The sequence below is a fragment of the Chiloscyllium plagiosum genome, chromosome 25 (genome assembly GCF_004010195.1).
Source record: "Chiloscyllium plagiosum isolate BGI_BamShark_2017 chromosome 25, ASM401019v2, whole genome shotgun sequence".
Classification (NCBI taxonomy): Eukaryota; Metazoa; Chordata; class Chondrichthyes; order Orectolobiformes; family Hemiscylliidae; genus Chiloscyllium; species Chiloscyllium plagiosum.
This window is the reverse complement of record NC_057734.1, coordinates 13530174-13552295: the sequence shown is the minus strand read 5'-3', so window position 1 is coordinate 13552295 and position 22122 is coordinate 13530174. Positions and strand designations below refer to the sequence as shown.

The 22122-nt window shown below is 40.9% G+C and overlaps 1 protein-coding gene across 1 annotated transcript in view; it reads right to left on the bottom strand.

Moving 5' to 3' along the window:
- The window catches only part of LOC122562580 (sodium- and chloride-dependent GABA transporter 1-like), a 109875-nt gene extending 88044 nt beyond the window's left edge, over positions 1-21831 (bottom strand). The window contains exon 1 of the mRNA XM_043715539.1: positions 21508-21831. Within this exon, the coding sequence (XP_043571474.1) occupies positions 21508-21709 (202 nt within the window). The 5' untranslated portion in view covers positions 21710-21831. The remainder of the gene's footprint in view (positions 1-21507) is intronic.
- Between the last annotated feature and the right edge of the window lie 291 nt (positions 21832-22122).

The following is a 22122-nucleotide window of genomic DNA, read 5'->3' as shown; positions in this document are numbered from 1 at the left end:
ACTTCAAAAATATTCCCTTGGCTATAAAGTATCTTAAGATACTCTGATTTTGAAAGGAATCATATGAAGGCACATCTTTTTTTCCTCTCAAGCAGTGGAGGCTGTGCACACACTGATTCTTGACACTTGCTCTGCTGAGTACTTCCAGCACCCTCTATTTTTTTTCCCCCACTATGTGGCAGACTAGCTCTCTTTGTAAAGATGCACACTGCTACACACAGGTTCTGTACTGGAACTAACAAGCTACATTATCTGCACACAGTCCTAATCACCCAAAATTCACCTTTTGGCCGACTGTGGTGACTGAAACAAAGTCGGCATAGTGGACTTCTATAGAATAAAGAGAACATGATTACTGTCAAGGTACCAGGTATTGATCTTCATGATTCGTGGCCTCTGATCACATACTAGCCAGCTGCTGAGGGACTGGAATCTCAGTCCTCATACAGGGCAGGGTTGACATGCAAGGAAGTTTTTATTCCTAGTGAAGCAGTGTTTAGTTTGCCTGTCTCTGTCGAGTAGCAAAAGAGAATGAAATATAGTTAGCTTTCTTTGAATAGGGAGTGTCAATAAGTTCCTGAATGCAACAAGAATTGAAAAACTCATTGAAAAACATTTACAAATGTTTTCAGCTCCAGTCTGGAAAGAACCAGATTTATAAATCTTCATCACTAAATTCATCCACACAGCCACTGGCAATGTGATCTTCAGCCAATACAGGGGGTGGTTGGCTACAACAGCAAGTAAATTTTAGTAAGGTCTTCACTACAGAAGTATAAACATTTCTCACAAACTTTACTGAGATACAGCCATATTTATTTGGAGTAAATCTCATGTGAACATGAGCAATAACGAGAACAGGACCTCCTAAAGATCAATGAGGTCATTGTTGTATTGAACCATAGGAGATGGGAGAAATATTAAAAACTGACAAAATATTCACTTAGTTGTTGAGAAGAAATGGAGGCTAAAGAACTCAGGGAAATAAATACTTATATTTTGAAAACAGTTCACATACAGAACAGGAAGTGCTGGAGGTCTTAAGAAACAAAGGCAGATAAATCTCCAGGACCCAATCAAGTGTATCCCAGGATGTTGCAGGAAATTAGGGGTGAAATTGTGGGGCCCCTACCAGAAATATGTATCATCTATAAACACAGGTAAAGTACCAGAGCTCTGGAGGGTGGCTAATGTTGTGCCATTGTTTAAGGCAGGCTGTAAGGAGAAGCCTTGAAACAAAGACCTGAGAGTCTGACATCAGTAATGAGTAAGTTGTTGTAGGGGATTCTGAAAGGTAGGATTTACTTGCATTTGGAGAGGCAAGGATTGATGAGGGACCGTCTGAATGGGTTTTATGCGAGGAAAATAATGTGTCACAGCTTGATTGACTTTGTTTTTTTTTTTAAGAAAGTGGTATAACCAAAATGATTGAGGGCAGAGATTGTTTAGATTAGACTCCCTATAGTGTGGAAACAGGCCATTTGGTCCAACAAGTTCACACCAACCCTCCAAAGAGTAACAACAAAACCTAAAACTATGGGCAATTTAGCATGGCCAATTCACCGGACCTGCATATCTTTGGATTGTGGGAGGAAAGCAGAGCACCCAGAGGGGACCCATGCAGACACGGGGAGAATGTGCAAACTCCCCACTGTTGCATGAGGCTGGAATTGAACCCAGGTCCCTAGCATTGAGACACAACAGTGCTAACCACTGAGCTACCGTGCCACCCATACTTGGACTTTAGTAAAGCCTTTGACAAGGTTCTGCATGGTAGAATAATGAAGAAGGTTAGACCATATGAGATTTAGTGTGAACTTCCAAATTGGATACAAAATCCTTTAGATTCTAACGTTTAGAGGGCAGCAGACAGACTTCGGAGGTGCATTTGGGATAGAATCAAACTCAAATAGTCATAAAAGATATACAGCACAGAAACATATGTACAGAATTGAACTGCATTTTGTATATATCCATTGACATAAGAGGTTTTTTTTTAAAATGAATAAAGTATATTTTTGAAATCAAAAAATTCTGGGAGAAGTCAACATAGTCACCACAACTGAACACTGGATTGAGGAAGAACTTGGTGTCAAAGAACAGTAAGCCCCAAACATTACAGCACTGTCGTCATGATTCCATCCTGCCCTCTTCCTCTTATCAAACAAATAGGAGATTGAAAGAGGCTGTTAGAAAGTTTATTGTAGCTTAGATGGTACTTGGTCTCTTTGTTAAGAGCTTGTATTGGCTCATGAGCCTAGCCAGGTGACTGACCTTTCAATGGGAGAGCATTTTTATAAACCGTGATCACAACTTAAGTTTTAAGATAGCTATGAATAACGATAAGTCAGGAGCTTGCGGGAAGGTACTAAATTGGATGAGGGGAAATTATGTCAGTACTAAGCAAGAGCTAGGGAGTGTTAATTGACAGGAGCTGTTATTGGGCAAGACCATGTTTGACATGTAGGAGGTGTTTAAAGACCTGCTGATCAGAGTTCAGGACTGGCATGTTCCAGGAAGGAGGAAGGTCAATGATGGCAAGGCAAAGGACCCTTGGAAAACAAGGTTGTGAATTTGGTCAAAAATAAAAAGGGAAAAAAGCATATGTAAGGTTTAGGAAGCTAAAGTCAGACAGGGCCAGTGAGAAATAAAAAAACGTAGGAAAGAACTCAAGGAGGGAATTAGGAGAGCAAGAAGGGACAATGAAATGACTTTGGCGAGTAGGGTTATAGAGAATCCCAAGGCATTCTATATACACAATAAAAATAAAGAGGATAACTAGGGAGAAGGTAGGACCACTCAAGGATAAAAGGAGGGCACTTGTGATTAGAAGCAGAGGAGGTGGATGAGATCCTAAATGAGTACTTTACGTTGGTATTCACCCAGTAGAAGGATATGAACGATAGTGAAATTTGTGTGGAGCACTCAAAATGCCTTAGCATGTTTGCAATCAAGAAAGTAGTAGTGTTGGGTTTCTTGAAGAGCATTAAGGTAGATAAGCCCTCAGAGCCCTGATGGTATCTTCCCTGGGTATTGAGAAAGACGAGAGGAAATTGTTGGGGCCTTGACCAAGATCTTTGTATCCTCACTAGCTACTGGAGAGGTTCCAGAGGAATGAGTAGCTAATGTTTTTCTTCTGTTCAAGAAAGGAACTAGAGATAACACTGGAAACTATAGACTGTTGAATTTCACATTGGTAGTTGAAGCTATTGGAGAGAATTCTTAGGACCAGGATTTACATGCATTTAGAAAAAACATTGCCTAATTAGGGACAGTCAGCATGGCTTTGTGTAGGACAGGTCATGTCTTACTAACTTGATTGAATGTGGATGCTGTCTACATGGATTTTAGTAAGATTTTTCAACAAGGTCTCTCATAGTAGATTCATCCAGAAAATTAAGATGTATGGGATTTGTGACTTGGCCACTTGAGAATTGGCTTGCCTATAGAAGGCAGCAGGTATTGGTGGAAGTGTGTTTTTCTGGCTGGAGGTCTGTGACAAGTGATGTTCTGCAGGGACCTGTACGGGACCTCTATTGTTTGTGATATATATATAAATTACTGGAGTAAAAATGTAGATGAGTCAGTTAGTAAGTTTGCAGGTGACAAAGATTGGTGGAATTGTGGATAGTGTAGAAGGTTGTCAAAGGATATACATCAGTTGAAGATATGGGTGGAGAAATGGAAGATGGAATTTAATCCAGGTGAGTGTGAGGTGCTGCACTTTAGGAGATCAAAATGTCAAAGAAGAGTATACAGTTAATGGCAGGACCCTGAACAGCATTGATGTAGAGAGGGATCTTGGGATTCAAGTCCATAACTCCCTGAAAGTGGCCACACAAGTATATAGGGTGGTAAAGAAGGTGTATGACATGCTTGCCTTTATTGGTCAGGGGATTGAGTACAAGAGTCATGTTGCAACTCAGTCTTTGGTTAGGCTACACAGTGTTGTGTTCAATTCTGGTCACCACATTACAGCAAGGACATAGAGACTTGAGAGGATGTAGAAGAAGTTTCAGGATGCTGCCTGGCTTAGATGGTATGGAGAGGCTAGGAAAAAAAACTTGGGTTGTTTTCTCTGGAGCGCAGAGGCGGAGGGGAGACTTGATAGAAGCCTTTCAAATTATGAGATGCATAGATAGATTGACAGTCAGGATCTTTTTCCTTCAGAGTTGAAATGTCTAATAGTAGGGGCATATATTTAAGGGGGCGGGGGTTCGAAAGGAGATGCGAGGGGCAAGCTTTTTTTTTATAAAAAGAATTCACCAAGTGGTAGGAGTCTGGAATGTGCTGCTGCAATGGTGGTGGGGGCAGATATGATAGGGACATTTAAAGAGAGTCGATTTAGATAAGCACATGAATATGCAAGGAATGGAGGGGTATAGACCAAAGGCAGGAAGAAAGGATTACTTTAATTTGGCATCACATTCAGCACAACATTGTGGGCCAAAGGGCCAGTTCCTGTGCTGTATTGTCCCATGTTCTATATAAAATTGGCTTGACGGTCGGACACAGAGGGTGATGTGCAGCATTGCTTTTCAGACTGGAGAACAGTGACCAGCACTGTTCCACAGGGATCGGCACTGGGTCCACTTTTGCATATCATTTATATAAACAATTTGGGGGAGAATCTCAGAAGCATCGTTAGTAAGTTTGCCAAAATTGATCTAGAGTGGACAGTGAAGAAGGTTATCCAAAATTACAAAGGGATCACGATCAATTGGGTCAATAGGCTGAGGCATGGCAGGGAGAGCTTAAATTTGGATAAAAATGTTAAGTATTGGATTTTGGGAATACAAAACAAGGACAGGACTTATACAGTTATTAGTTGGGCCCTGGGTAGTTTTGTAGAACAGAGACATCTTGGGATTGAAATATCTAATTCTTTGAAATGTGTGCTATAGGTAGAACAGGGTGGTTAAGGCAGCATTTCGCACGCTTGCCTTCACTGCTCAGAATGGGTATAACAGTTCGGATGTCATGTTGAAGTTGTACAGGACAGTAGTGAGATCTCGGAGAAAGTGAGGACTGCAGATGCTGGAGATCAGAGCTGAAAAATGTGTTGCTGGAAAAGCGCAGCAGATCAGGCAGCAAAGGAGCAGGAGAATCGACGTTTCGGTCGATTCTCCTGCTCCTTTGATGCTGCCTGATCTGCTGCGCTTTTCCAGCAACACATTTTTCAGTCGTGAGGTCTCTTCTGGATGAATTGTATCCAGTTCTGGTCACCCGGTTTTGGGAAGTATAATGGAGAGGGTTCAGAAAAAATTTACCAAGATGTTGCCAGGAATGAAGGGTTTTGAGATCTAAAAAGAGAGAGGAAAGACTGGGACTTTTTTCACTGGCATGTAGGAGGTTGAGGGATGATTTGATGATAAACCTTATGGAGGTTAATAAAATCACGCGGGACATAGATAAACTGAATGACAAGGGTTTTTTTCCCCTTGGGTGGAGGAGTTCAAAACCATTGGGTATACTTTTAGGGTGAGATTTAAAGAGGGTGAGGGGGAAAACTTATTTTTAAACAAAAGCATAGTGTGGTTCATGTATGGAATGACCTGACAGAGAAAGTAGTGAATGCAGGTACAGTTACAATATTTAAAAGGCATTTTGGATAAGTACATGATTAGGAAAGTTTGAGGGATTTGGGCTAAGTTCAGACAGGTGGGACCAGTTTAGTTTGGGGACATGGTTCACGTGGACAATTGGACTGAAGGGTCTGTTTCCATGTTAAATGACTGACTAACTGACATGGCTCTATTTGACTGTCAGTACTGTGTGCACGACTCAGCAATTCCAGTCTCCAGGCAACAACACAAACAAAGTCTATTAATAAATAAACAACATGTTTTACACCCTTTGTTCTATTCTGACACTGCAGAATGATTGCTTCTCATTTTGTTGTTAAATAAATTGCAGTCAAAAAACTCTTAATTTGGTTTGTAATGTTAAACTTAGTCTAATACTGAAATTGCATAATAGCTTATACAAAACAGTTTTTGAATATCACAAGACATCTGTGAATGATCTGAGTTTTGGTCTCATGGTTACAGCACTAGGCAAATCTTTGGAAGAGGATCAATCATCTGTAACAGCACAGCACTGAAGAGGCCATGTGGCCCACCATTTTAAAAAATCTGATACTGCTTTCGAAGTATAAAGTTACAATCAACTTTGCTTTGCTATCTTTTCAGAAAGCATATTTTGGCTCATATTACAGTGTGGTCAACTGGAAAACAGCAGGGTTACTGATCTCAAACCAAGTCATCCACAAAACAATCATCTTTGTGGTATAGAATTTCTTGTTCCTGATTTTAGTTTGAATCTGGTGCAAATCAAGAGAACATCCATGCATTTAACAGTGACACTATCAGTTTGAATAAGTAACTCAGTTAAGAATTTTTTTAAAACAGGAATCCAAGTAGCGAAAAAATATTTAAAAATGGATAAACAGCAAACAAAAGCAATTATTGATATTTTAGTTTCAAATGGGTAGGTCATAAAAAAAATTTGAAATCTTGGAATTATCAGAATGGAAAGTCTGTCACTCTACAAATAAAGTTAGATTTTAGGACCAGACTCCAGGTTCTTCAAAAGTAGTTACAATTGGACAGTGTTATAAATCCAGTTACACTTCATTAATAAGACATTTAAACTATTGGACTATTTTTAATGCTGCAGCACAAAAATTGAAATTCTCAACAGCACCTCCTCTGGTGAAGTGTTGAATCTATACCAATCCATTTCTGGATTTTCATGTGCATCTGCACATCTTCACTCAACACAGGTGAGGTGCTGGAGGAATGCCAGTGTGGTTAAATTGTTTTAAAAAGGGATATAGGGTAGTGTGTCAAATTGGATCCAAAACTGGCTTAGTGACAAGAAACAAAAAGGTTAATGCTGAATGGCTGCCCTCATGAATGCAAAGCTGTTTGAAGTGATGTTCGGACCTCTGTGGTTTGTTTTATAACCATTTGGATTCTAACATGAGGCTACAATTGGGAAACATGCAGACAACAAAAAAAATGGCCACGTTGTGGATAGTGTAGAGGAGAGCTGGAAGCTCTAAAAGTGAGAGCAATGCATTGGCAGATTGAGAAGGAAAATGGCAGATTGATGTAGTGATTGGAACAGGTCAGCCAGCTGGATCTCACTGAATAAGAGCTCCCAGACTGACCCAGGTTAACAGCGCCAACCTGGGAGCCCAGCTGACATATGAACAGGTGTGTCAGGGGTTTTGCTCACACTAGGAACTGGCTCTGTGCTAGCTGGACCAGTCGTGTACTATGCATGATTAAATAAAGAGAGTCACTTGGTGTTGATTACTGCCTTTGTGGAGTTACTTCACTAGCATTCAACTCTTAAGTGTGAGATAATGCAGTAAAAAAAGGAACACAGTAAACAGGAACTTACTGAGAGACGTAGATGAAATGAGAGATATTGGTGTGCATATATCCTTAAATGTAGCAGTATATAAAGGTAGTAAAGAAAGCATATAGAATGTGTCTTTCATTAGCAGAGGTATAAATTACAATGGTAGGGATATAGTGATGAAATCATGCAAGGCATTGGCAAGTCCACTTATTGTGTGTAGCTCTAGTCACCACATTACCGGAAGGATGTGACTGCTCTGGAGAATGTGCAGAGATTTAATAGAAAGTTGCCAGAGCTAGAGAATTGTAGCAAGGAGGAGAGAGATTGGAGAGGTTTGAATTGTTTTCCTTGGACTAGAGAAATGAGAGGGGTGAGGGGGGGGCGACATGATTGAGATCTACAAAATTGTGAGGGGTAAGAGAGTAGACAGGAAGAAACGGTTTCCCTTGGCAGAGAGTTCAAACACCAGGGGTCATAGATTCAAACTAAACGGCAGAAGGATTAGAGAGAACATGAGCATTTCTTTATGCAGAGAGTGGTGGGCGTCTGAAATTTGCTGCCTGAATTAATGGTGGAGACAGAGACCTTAAACACTTAAAACAAACTTGGACCTGCACTGTAAATTCTGTAAGGGCTATGGGCCGTGTGCAGGTAGAGGAGATTAAAAAGAGGATCTAGGTGTCTTTGGGTTGACATGGACAAGATAGGCTGAATAGCCCCCTTCTGCTCTGTATCATTTCAATAGTTCTAAATAGGGACATCTTGAAAAATACTGTAGGGCTGGTGATGGTCTTAAAATGCATGATAGTGGATAAATCCTCAGGACCTGATCAGGTGTGCCTTAGAGCTCTGTGGAAGCTAGGGAAGTGATTGCTGAACACCTTGCTAAGTATCAGCAATAGCCACAAGTGAGGATGCCTGAAGACTAGAGGTTGACTAACATGGTGCCACTATTTAAGAAAAATGATAAGGAAAAGCCAGGAACGATATACCACTGAGCCTGACATCAGTGGTGGGCAAGTTGTTGTAAGGAATTCAGAGGGATAAGATTTACATGTATTTGGAAAGGCAAGGATTGATTAGGGATAGTCAACATGGCTTTGTTGATGGAAAATCTTATCTCACTAACTTGATTGAGTTTTTTGAAATAACAAAAGAGGACTGACGAAGGCAGAGTGGTGGACTTCAGTAAGGCATTTGACAGGGTTCCTCATGGTAGACTTGTTGGCAAATTTAGATCACATGGAATACTGGGAGAAGTAGCCATTTGGATACAGAACGGACTCGAAAGTAGAAGACAGGGTGGCGATGGAGGGTTGCTTTTCAAACTGGAGGCCTGTTACCAGTGGTGTACCAAAAAGAATGGTGCTGGGTCCACTATTTTATCATTTATATTAAAGATTTGAATGTGAATGTAGGAGGTATGATTAGTAAGCTTGCAGATGACACCAAAATTCGGAGGTGGAGCGGACAGCAAAGAAGGTTACTTCAGAGTATACCAGGACTTTGATCAAATGGGCCAACGGGCCAAGGAGTGGCAGATGGAGTTTAAGTTAGATAAAGGAGGTGCTACATTTTGGAAAGGCAAATCAGGGCAGGACTTATACACTGGGGAGGTCCTGGGGAGTGTTGGAGTGAAGGTTGATAGATCCGTAAAAGTGGAATCCCAGGTAGACAAGGTAGTGAAGGCAGCATTTGGTATGCTTATCTTTATTGGTCAGTTCAATGATAAGAGTTGGGAGGTATGTTGTGGTTGTACAGGACGTTGGTTATGTCACTTTTGGAATACTGGATTCAATACTAGCCTCCCTCCTGTAGGAAGGATATTGTGAAACTTGAAAAGGGTTCAGAGAAGATTTAAAAGAATATTGCCAGGGTTAGAGGGTTTGAGCTTTAGGGAAAGGCTGAATAGGATGGAGCTCTTTTCCCTGGAGCATCAGAGGCTGAGAGGTGACCTCAGGTTTATAAAATCACGAGGGGTATGGATAGGAAAATAACCAAGGTCATTTTCCTGGAGTGAAGGGTTCAAAACGAGAGGTAATACATTGAAAGAGGAAGATTTAAAAGGCACCTAAGGGACAACTTTTTCAAGCAGAGGGTGGTTTGTGTATGGAATGAGCTGCCAGAGAAAGTGGTGGAGGCTGGTCCAATCATAACATTTAAAAGACATCTGGATGGATACTTGAATAGAAAGAAAGAGTTGAGAGAGATATGGGCCAAATACTGGCAAATGAGACTATTAATGCAGGATATCTGATTGGCATGGACGAGTTAGGTTGAAGGATTTGTTTCCAAACTGTACAGCTCTACGACTATGTGATGATGTTGCTGTCAATATCAAAAGGAATAAGAAAAAGCAACAATGACTGTTCCACTGTATAAAATAACTCTGATGTCAGCACAGAATATTCTGTCACTAACTTTAAATCTATATCATAAAAAAGATGCATGATAACATTTAGGTTATTTGGTTCTTCAAGCTTGCTGTCATTTTATAAGCCCATGCTGATCTTGTAACTCAGCTCCTCTTTGCTCACTATGCCCATAACATGGAAAACAAAAACCAATTGTTTGGAGTATAATCCTTTGGTTGCTGGACTGACTCATTATTTACTTGAGAATCACAGAATAGTTACAGGCAAATTGCCATTCAGCCCAGCAAATTTGCACTGGCTCTGCAAGCACTTTTCTGTAACCCTGCATTTTTTTTCTTCAAAGTCACCACGTGATTTCCAATTCCCTTTTAAAAACGACAATGAAACCTCATCACACCACCCTTAGAGGCAGTCAGTTCCAGACCCTAACCACACTTTGCATTAACAATCATGTTGCCTTTGATTCTTTCATTAATTGCCTAGAAAAATAGATTGAAGTATTTTTGCCAAGGGGAACAGTTTCCTTTTATCTAATCTGTCTTAATTGCTCAGAGTTTTGAATGCTTCAAATCATATCTTGTCTAACTTTCTTTTCCCAATTCATCCTCGAAACTGAAGTCTTTCATCTATACAAATCTTTCACAAATTTTGTTTTTTTAAAATACACATTTCTTAAACTGCAATGTCCAGAATTATTGCAATACCTCAGGTGAGGCCAATTCAGTGTTTTACAAAGATTCACAGAAATTTCTTGCTTCTGGCATTCTATATTCCCACTTTTAAAGCACAGGAATCTATATGCCTTTTTTTAAAACCAATTTTTCAAGCCACCATGCCACCTTCAACAACTTCCTTATGAATATACCATGATTTTAATTCACTTTTGACCATCTTGGTTCTGAGGAACACAATCCCGATTTCTCCAGTGTGGTATGTAATTATGTAAATTATATAAGCTATATAACTGTAATCCTTCATTCTTGTATGTTTCCCCTGCATTCTCTCTGAAGTGCCCGGAAGTGGACACAACTGTAATTTCTGTTTACCAAGTGTATAAATTATGTGGTGAAATGGTTATAGAAGGTGGCAAATTTGCAGGTAAATCCTAAATACAGAAGACAAGGAAATAATTCAAGAAAACAAAGGAACTGAATGGGGTATGCTGGCAAGGTAGTGGAATAAGCAAATATTAAAAGTGGAAAATGGAATTCAAAATATCAGGAAATGTGATGGCACATTTTGTGGGAGGATAAAAAATGTGGAAGACTAGAGTATTAGTATTTGAAAGAATGATTTAAAACGGAGGTTCCAGCTGCATTTGTGTGCAGTTCTGAATTGCACAACATAAGGGTATTGAGCCAATGAGATCGTACACCAACTATTTAGTATCTGTATTTCTACAGACTGGTCAACAAGAACAAGAGGGAAACTAGATGCTGTTCTCAAAGTAGAGGAAATCATGAAGAGACTTGATACAAGGTGCTTAAAATTATTCCAAAAATATTATTAACAAATTGAATTTTTTTAGTTTGAGATATAGAAGGTTAAATGTGAAAGGTAACAAAGCCTGGACAAAACCTATTTTAAAAAAAATTAACAGGTTTTAACCCAGCCACAGAAGCAATAATTATGTAAATAGATAGGAGTGTGTCCAACAGGTAGTTGAGAAAAAGGGCATTAAGCACAACAAGCCAAAACAAGATGCAATTTCTTGGGGTTAGAAATACTGATCACTTTGGAAAATAAACACCATTATCAGTATAGCCTGTTGTGATTTAAATTCCACTAACGATGCTGTTCCTTTAACAAGGTTAGGATGTCCTTTGTTTTTATTCTGAGGGGTTGTAAACATATAGATTCTGACGTGTTTGATTTGGATGGGTTTTAGGGCCAATTTGATTATAGCGAACAAATACGGTCTCAGGAAAAAGTCTTTCAAAGTTTTAAAAGAACACTTGTACAATGCAAGGGGAATGGCCAGTTCGCCCAGCTCAGCTTTTGTCTAGTTTGGTTTGTTTATTTTTAGCAGTCTGGAGCTGCTGGGGAACCCAAAGAAACAGCTACAATGGAAGGACATTCCATATCAACTCTCTGCCACCTCTCTCTCTCCTGTAATATCCTGTGTTTGATTTTAACCTTTTTTTGCGAAGGGGTGTTTATTGGGATTGTTGCAGGAATTTGGAACAGCATCATTAAGCTGGGATAATCTGTTCAGTTTTCAGACAGGTTAAAGTTATTCTATATTCTCTTTTTTGTTTGTTTGTGTTTCATTTGGTAACGTTGCAAATAAATTCTGTTTTGTTTAAAATGAATTGATTGGGCCAGCTGCATCACTCCTGGAATATCCAGTTCACACCTGCTTAAAATAACCAGAAAAGTCAGGGTCTGGGCTACTTTCTTGAAATGCTTTGGGGGGTCTGGCCTGGTCTGTTATACCATTCTCTGGGTGGGTGTGATAACTTAGGACAATCAAATGCTCTCCAACATACTACATTAAATTATGGAGTCAAGTAGCATATGGAAAGATTCAGGACATATCCAAACTGCCAGATACTGATTGAGGACGTCTCATGAGAAGTCAGGTGAATAGTTGTGTCTTGGCACAGTGTCATGGACAGTGAAGGATTGACACCAGTTTCTGAAATTAGGAAAACATTTGTAAAAAGGGCAGAAGAGAGGAAGAGAAGTCATGGAGCTGAAAGTAAAAAATACAAGGTGACTTAATTGAAGTGCAATGATTCACTAAGATTCATAAGCCTCATTCCTGGTGAAGGGCTTATGCCTGAAACGTTGATTCTCCTGTTCCTTGGATGCTGCCTGATCAGCTGTACTTTTCCAGCATCACACTTTATGATTCTAATGTCCAACATCTGCAGTCCTCACTTTCTCCTAAGTTTACTCACCCACATAATGTCCACATTTTATGAATCAATTCAATACTCCAGAATGTATTTTTGTTAAATTTATACAGAGAGACTGGTGAGCAAGGTAAGATCTCATGGAATACAGGGAGAACTAGCCATTTGGATACAGAACTGGCTCGAAGACAGAGGGTGGTAGTGGAGGGTTGTTTTTCAGACTGGAGGCCTGTGACCAGTGGAGTGCCACAAGGATTGGTGCTGGGTCCATTGCTTTTCATCATTTATATAAATAATTTGGATGTGAGCATAGAAGGTATAGTTAGTAAGTTGGCAGATGATTCCAAAATTGGGGATGTACTGGACAGTAAAGGAGGTTACCTCGGGTTATAATGGAACCTTTATCAGATGGGCCAAGGAGTGGCAGATGGAGTTTAATTTAGATAAGTGTGAGGTACTGTATTTTGGAAAGGCAACTCAGAGCAGGACTTACACACTTAATGGTAAGGTCATGGGGAGTGTTGCTGAACAAAGACCTTGGAGTGCAGGTTCATAGTTCCTTGAAAGTGGAATCGCAGGTAGATAGGAAAGTGAAGGTAGCATTTGAAATGCTTTCCTTTATTGGTCAGAGCATGGAGTATAGAAGTTGGGAAGTCGTGTTGTGGCTGTTCAGAACATTGGTTAGGACACTTTTGATAGATTGTGTGCAATTCCGGTCTCTTTCCTGTCAGAAGGATGTTGTGAAACTTGAAAGGGTTCAGAAAAGACTTAAGGATGTTGCCAGGATTGGAGGGTCTGAGCTGTGGGGAGAGGCTGAACAGGCTGGGGCTATTTCCCCTGGACTGTCAAGGCTGAGGGGTGACCTTATAGATGTTTATAAAATCATGAGGGGCATGGACAGGGTAAATAGACATGGTCTTTTCCCTGGGGTGGGGGAGTCCAGAACTAAAGGACATGGGTTTAGGGTGACAGGAGAAAGATTTTCATGCAGAGAGTGGTGCGTGTATGGAATGAGCTGCCAGAGGAAGTGGTAGAGGCTGGTACAATTACAACATTTAAGGCATCTGTATGGGTATATGAATAGGAAGGGTTAAGAGGGATATGGGTCAAGTGCTCGCAAATGAGACTAGATTAGTTTAGGTCAGCATAGATGAGTTGGACTGAAGGTTTTGTTTTCATGCCACACATCTCTATGACTCTAAGAGACCCTCAACCCTTGATCTACCTTATAGCTAACATTTCTGGTGTGCCCAGTTTGAAACAGGGGAAGAGACAAGATCAATTTTTGTCTCAATTATTTAAGTTAAAGCAAAAGACGTTTCAGCTCATTTGTCTTGGTGCTGGAGTTACTTAACAGAATTAAACTTAATTCAGTTTAAAACTGAATTCTTAAAACAAATCCAAATAGGTAACAAAACACAACGAAGGATGTACCAGGTATTTTATCGTGCTCCACCTCATTTGTTTGATAAATTGCATCTGGTTCTTAAATTTCAGAGAAGAGTTTTCAGAGAGGTACATGCTCACGCCATATGCTGAAAAGCCGAGATTCAGAAGACAGAATGAGAGCAGACTTGCAGCAATATCTACACCAGCACAAAATAGTTAGGATTAATATCCCATTTCTAAGCTCTACATTGTATATAATGCTATGTAAAATCATGACTTATCCAATCATAAGAGAAAAGAGAAATTGACTCTAGGTGACAAAGGGTTGGACAAGAGGACATAGATTGAAGATGATTGTCAAAAGAATAGGGATAAACATGAAATAAATTTGTATATTCTAGATCACAACTTGCTGTCTGAAAGAGCATTGGTTACAGATCCCATAACTTTCCAATTTCATAAACTGAGAAGTTTATGGAAAATGTTGGATTAAATGGATAGGTCTCTGAAAGTAAAGCAAAAACCTGCAAAAATTGGATAACTGAAATAAATTACTAAGTGCTAGAGAAATCCCTCTTCAAATCCTAAGAAAGAGAGACACAGTCATGCCACAAGAAACACTCAAGGTGAGCATTAAATGCTGGCCCCAGCCACTGATGTCCATGTCCCACAAATGAATTAATATTGGATTTGAAACAGATGCTGCTAGACCTGCTGAGTTTCTCCAGCACCTTGTTTTTCTTTCAGGTTTCTGAAAGAGGTGGCGAAATGGGCTATAAAGCCTCATTCTCTGCTATATGATGCTATGATTTGCAGAGCATTAATTATGGTGTTCAAAATATGGATGCTCTTAATTTCATATCCAACACTCCCTGGTTTTAGCTATAAAATACGTGAACAGAAATAATTGTACCCAGGAAAAATCAAGCCAAAAGTGATACCCTTCACTGCACAGAACCACAGACTGAGTAAAAAACCTGAAGGTAATAGACTAGCAAAGTGGAGCTCAGAAGAACAGCAGCAGCATCCAGTGTTGCAGGAATGAACATAATGTGCAATGATGACCACTGTGGATTTAAATTAGTTGGACCCAAACACTGTTAAAACTTGAAGTTCACAGTTTGAGAAATACTTACAAATTTCTGTCTTCAGATTAGAAATAGTACAAATAACTCACTGGCAGGTTGGATATGTGATGCATAGAAAGGTATTCATGCACTGCAACTTTCACATATTTCCATTTTCATGCAGGATATTGCCTTCAACACAAAATAAAATGTATGCTTGCTCACTTTGATTTTTCAAACACTAGGCATTGCTGAAAGAAACCTGTACTTTTTTTGCCAGCTTTGCTACCTCCTCCAATCCCACTACCCTTTGTGGTGTGCCCCTCCAATTCTGACTTCTTGCTCACCTCCAATTTTATTGACTCCATCTTTTGCAAAAGTGACCTCAACTGCTAAACCCCTCCAGATTCACTTCATTTAAGCACACCTTCCTCTTTGAAAAAGTAATCTACCTCATGTCTCCATACCTGGCCCAGTATCAATTCTTTCTGATGATGGTCCATGATGCCCTCTGGCATATTTTGTTATGGTAAAAGATACCAAACAATGCAAATTGTTGACATACTGTAGGTTAAGTTTGATTAGTTTTGTTTATCATTCACCTTACACACAATCTCTAAGGATTTAGAGTCCCAAGTCTCTCCTGTTGCCATTCTGGTCTCTGACCATCTATCTCCAGGATAGACCACTGGACGCTTTACCCAATATTCATACCTGGCAAACAATCTGTTACAAGGTTCCTCATGTTTTTTCTGGAGGCAACTTGCTCCACCTGACTTTTAAAAAAAAAATAAATGAATGCAGACTCTCGTCTACTAATCACTCCATAATCCTCCACTTACATTTCACACTACCTTGAACTTTATCCTCAACTGACTTGTTCATTTGTCTTATTTCCTATTACAAACTTGGAAACCAACATATTTCAATGGCTCACCACAAACTAAAACATTATTCATTGCACAAACACAAAGTAATTTTTTTTTTTTTTTAAGTTTCTTCTACCCATGATTCTAATTTAACACCACAGATTAGTCTCAAAAGCTGATGTTTGTCAGTACCTGGACCTCAAAACGACACCTGCCTCAAAGCTTTAAAAGATACAAAATTTAGGCAAGGATGATACAAGTAACATCTATGCAGAAACAATAATATCGTTCAGTCTTTAATCAAAGACTCACATTGATCCAGCAAAAAGGCAAATAATTAAATAATTATGAACTAAAATGACAAAATCTTAAAAAAGACAACATCACCTACATGTTAAACTTAACTTAAACTGGCTTGGATGTGCTTTACTCTTTCAATCACCAAGGAGGAACTCACAATAGATTCATTGGTAGAAAGGTCTTCAGCGGATTATTAGATCATTACCATTTTACTATTTGAGAGATCTATTTCTGCAAATTAACTGCATTGTTTACTATATATTTCACACAACAGTGATGATACTTCAGAAAATAATTCAGAGCAGAGAGACTGTGAAGGCTAATAAATCATTTGCAAATGGTTTATTTGACTACTATAAACAATATTCATGTTAGTTTTGGATCTGTCATCTCCTCAATAAAAACCACAAAGTCAAGTTCCTTTATCTTCAATTACAACCCAATTTGTAACATCCACTTTAAATCCACGACTCTCCAATCTAGAGTTTACTTTTCCCATCTTTCCATCTTCCAAGTCCCTCCAGCCATGATTCTATTGAGACTGCGTGGAGTAAAGTTACAGCCCTTGGCAAACGTAAAACATGTCCCATGCATTTGACTCTCAAAATCTCAATGCACCTTTACTGTCTCATGTTTCAGGCAGAATCATCACAAGCTACTTGTTCCAACAAGGTTCAACTTCAGTGGTTAGATTGTCATTGTTCTTTCTGCTGTCCATGCAAATTAGTTTTGAAAAAGCCTCATGATTCCCTTCTTATATTGAGAAACTAATCAATAAGTGTTGAAATAGTAATAGGCGCACTGTCATTTAGCAAGAGTATGGTGTGTTCATTTACTGGGATTTCAATTCCCCAAAGTTACTTTAATTTGGTTTGTGAAGAGAACTATTCTTGCCAAACTTGCATTTCCCATTCAGCAGAGCAAGGAGAAAAACAGCAAACAGGTCTGATCATATCCAGATTGAAGAACATATTCTCCTAGACATTACTGAATTTTTGTTCTTTGAAGCTGAACATTCATGGAGTCAGGTGGACAGCATGGAAACAGACCCTTCGGACCAACTTGTCTACGCCGACCCGATATCCCAACCCAAATCTAGTCCTACTTGCCAGCACCCGGCCCATATCCCTCCAAACCCTTCTTATTCAGATACCCATCTAGATGCTTTTAAAATGTTGAAATTGTACTAGCCTCCACCACTTCCTCTGGCAGCTCATTCCACACGCACCACCCTCTATGAAAAAGTTGCCCCTTAGGTCTTTTATATCTCCCCTCCCCCAAACCTATGCCTCTAGTTCTTGACTCCCCCACCCCAGGAGAAAGACCTTGTCTATTTACCCTAGCCATGCCCTTCATGATTTTATGAACCTCTATAAGGTCATCCCTCAGCCTCTGACGCTCCAGGAGAAACAGCCCCAGTCTATTCAACCTTTTCCCTATAACTCAAATCCTCCAACCCTGGCAACATCCTTGTAAATCTTTTCTGAACTCTTTCAAGTTTCACAACATCCTTCCGATAGCAAGGAGACTAGAATTGCAGGCAACATTCCAAAAGTGGCCTAACCAACATCCTGTACAGCTGCAACATGACCTCCCAATGCCTATACTCAGTGCTCTGACTAATAAAGGAAAGCATACCAAATGCCTTCCTCATTATCCCATCTACCCGTGACTCTACTTTCAAGAAGCTATGAACCTGCACTAAAACACTCCCTAGGACCTTAGCATTAAGTGTATAAGTCATGCCAAGATTGACTTCCCAAAATGCAACCCCTCGCATTGATCTAAATTAAACTTCATCTGCCACTCCTCAGCCCATTGGCCCATCTGATCAATATCCCATTTTGTAATCTTTTTTGCTGTCCACTACACCTCCAATTTTGATGTCATCTGCAAAATTATTAACTACACAGAGGAACCTCAATTATCCAAATACCAATTATCTGAAAATTGGATTACCTGAAGGAGATCTTAAAAATATGGGGTAGACCATTTAGGACAGAGATGAGGAGAAACGTCTTCACCAAGAGTGGTGGCTGTGTGGAATGCTCTGCCCCAGAGGGCAGTGGAGGCCCAGTCTCTGGATTCATTTAAGAAAGAGTTGGATAGAACTCTCAAGGATAGTGGAATCAAGGGTTATGGAGATAAGGCAGGAAGAGGATACTGATTAGGAATGATCAGCCATGATCATATTGAATGGCGGTGCAGGCTCGAAGGGCTGAATGGCCTACTCCTGCACCTATTGTCTATTATCTCAAGGTCTCGACAGAAACATTACATCAAAGACGTGCGTCCAACACTGATTGTGTCTTTGGTTTACAGTGATTAAGAGTGCTGCCGAGAAACGTCCTGGACTGATGGGAGCACAGGCACCGTCTAAGTGAATGACCTCCCTCTCTCCCCTCTTCCCACACTTTCCCTGGAGTTCTACACAGGCATGTAGCCTAAACCTCCCTTCCCCAGATAATCTCTCAAACATGGTCCTGTACAGGGCAGATGTGGAACCTGTCAAAATGTTATAGTAAAAAGCTGTGTGCGCACGTGTTATTTGGAGACTCACCCCCCCAAAAGTAGCAGTCTTGTTGTTGGCGTCCAGTCCAAATGCCCCGGAGAGGGGGTGGTATGGGGACAGACGGGGGTCATGCGAGGGGTGGTGTTGGAGGTGAATGGGGTGATGGGACAGGCTGGGGGCGGTGTTGGGGCAGACGGTGGTGTTGGATGTAGTTTGGGGGAGGGTGGTGGGCAGTGTTGGGGCAGGCGAGGGCTTGCACTCTTCTCCTGAGCAGGGAGCAGACTTAATAGAAAACTCGAGCCCCAGAGGAAAAGCATTGATTTATTTGGTTAATCGATTCAATTAAAATGAACAAAATAGTGCCCACCCATCTCATTCAGATAATCAAGGTTCCCCTGTATACCTCTCATGCTCACATCCAAATCAGTTATGTAAATGACAAAAAGTAGAGGACCCAGCACCGATCCTTGTGGCACTCCACTGTCACAGGCCTCCAGTCTGAAAAACAAACCTCCACCACCCTCTGTCTTCTACCTTTGAGCCAGTTCTGTATCCAAATGGCTAGTTCTCCCTGTATTCCAGTAGATCTAACCTTGCTCACCAGTCTCCCATGGGGAACCTTGTCGAACACTTTACCGAAGTTCATAAAGATCATGTCCACCACTCTGCCCTCAATCCTCTGACCTCTTCAAAAACCTCAATCAAGTTTGAGACGCAATTTCCCACACAGAAAGCCATGTCGACTATTTTTAATCAGCTCTTGCCTTTCCAGATACATGTAAATCCTGTCCCTCAGGATTCCCTCCAACAATTTGCCCACCACTGTTGTCAGGCTTACCACCTTTCTTACCACATTAGCCAACCTCCAGTCTTCCGGCACCTCACTTGTGGCGGTCAATGATAAATATCTCAGCAAGGAGCAAGCAATCACTTCCCTAGCTTCCCACAGAGTTCTAGGGTACACATGTCAAAACCAATTCCATAGGTGAACAAGATTTTGATATCTCAGGTGGAGGAATTGCAGTATGGCTCATTTGATTGCTTAACTGCTAACAGAGAATAACCAAAGCTTGGACTTGTACACTAAACAAAACAAAGAACTACATATGTTGGAAACCAGAACAAATACAGAAATTGCTGGAATCAGCAGGTCTAGCAGTATCTGTGGAGAGAAATCAGGGTTAACATTTTGGGTCCAGTGACCCTTCGTCAAACTTATGACTTCTGATTACTCTCCACAGATGCTGCCAGACCTGCTAAGATTTTCTAGTAATTTCTAGTTTTTGAACTTGTACACGGCCTATTTCCAGCCTGAGGATTAAATTACACATTACAAGCAAAATGCTGAGTGCCTGCTGTCAAATTATACCTCCACTTTCCTGTTTTGCCTGCACATGCAGCCACAAAATTGTTCATGGATGCATCCTATGTTTCAAATTGGTGTCACCCATTCCCCCAAATCACACCAGTTCAAACCCTTCCAAGCAACACTACCAAAACTTTTCTGCCAGGACATTGATGCTGCTCAGTTTAGGTGCCTCCTGTACTAGAAGATATCTCAAGATCCATTAGCTCTTTAGCTATGTATTTAACTGCACTATCTTCTTAATCCTTGTCTCACTGAGAAATCCTGAATTACAACCCTGACAGTCCTGCTTTTCAAACTTACTATTTAAACTCCCCTTTCCAGACAGACATTGTCACTCTTCCTGCTTAAATCATTAGTACCAGCATGTACCACAACCTCTGTCTGTTCACAGTCCCTTTTGAGAATGCCCTGTGCCCATTCAGAGACATCCTTGACTCTGGCACCAGGGAGGAATCACATCATGTTTGGATCCTTTTTGTTTTCCAGCCACAGAAATTTGTGCCCCTGACTATGAAGTCCCCTACTACTACTGGTCTTCTGCACAACAGGGCTGGCTGTGGTTCCACTAATCTTGCTGCTCATGTCACCACTCCCTGAGCCAATCTACCCCAGCAATGACCAAAACGGTCTCTTTGATGGGGTGAGCTGGCAACTACTGCAGTGAATTACTGCCCCTTGTAGCTTATCCTCAACTATCTGCTTGAACCTTGGGTGTGACCACGACTCTGAAAAAAAGAATCACTTAACCAATATTTGCCAAACCCTTACTGGTTAACTTGGGATGGCGCAAAGGGGGCCGTGTAACAGAAACAAGTCTAGCTGGAGGCTCCGACTCTGCTCCCACCTTCCGAGTGCTCGAAGAAACAAAAATATAATCCGGCTAACATGTTATTCAGGATATGTGCATAGTATTTACTTTAAGAGCAAGTGCACAATCACCCCCGAAAAAAAGCTTGAAGATATTTTCCACTTCATTGTAAGTACCAGTGCAAGTACCAAAGCACTTGCTTGGGCGTTAACCTTTGATCCTGACCTCTCATCTCGGACCAGAGTTCGAAAGACTGAAAAGTGCTTGTGCAACGGTTCAGTTATTCTGCCAGCCTTGGACACAGTTTAACACGTCCCTCCACGCCAGCTGTCATATTTTTCACCATGGCATGGACTCCACTTCCCCAAATAGAGCATTGGAAACCCGTCTCATTTACATAGCTCTCCTACAGTTTGTACTCGTGACCTCCATGTTTCTCTCCTCTCTCCCATAAAATTCCATTGAAAACCGTGAGGCACCTGCCTGGTCTTCGGGCGGGAATCAAGTGGGCGAAACACCTAGAAGTTTCCTTTCAAAGTATCTGAAAATAAAGAACGCTTTCCGTTTGCGCTTGACGCCTCTGGCTTACCTCCCCCACTCTTATAGCACAGATACGGGAACCTCCAGACGTTCCCCAGTCCCACCGCATTCCCAACACAGACCAAGGTGAACTCCAACTGGCGGCTCCATGTCTCTCTGCCTCGCCGAGGGGCTGGGAGCGAGTGGCGGAGCGGTCCAGACCGAGCCCCCTCTCCTTTGTCCGGCTCCAGCCTCATTTCCTCCGCGACCATCCCCGTTGCCTTATCATCGGTGCGTGTTCGTGAGTTAATAAGTAGCAGACCGCGAGTCGTGTGCGCAAGACTGCGGTCACTGCCTTTTTATTCGATTCCACCGTCAGTTCCTTCTTCCAGGACCAGGTCAAGAATCACAAGACGCCCACAGGTGAGAGTCTAACGAATTCACTTGAAAACACTAGCCTTTCGTAGCGCTGCTGCTTCATCAGGTGCTAGTGAGAGAGGAAGGCCTTAGACACAGAGTTAATAAGGAAAAGATCAAAGGGTCATACAACTCATGCGAACGAATTGAACATAACTGAGATGACTCAGAAACCTTTAACTAGTTAAATGGAGGTGCAGGTTTCAATTAATTAATATGCAAATCCCAGAATTTCTTTCAAGCTTCTAAAATGTCACATTGACTGACT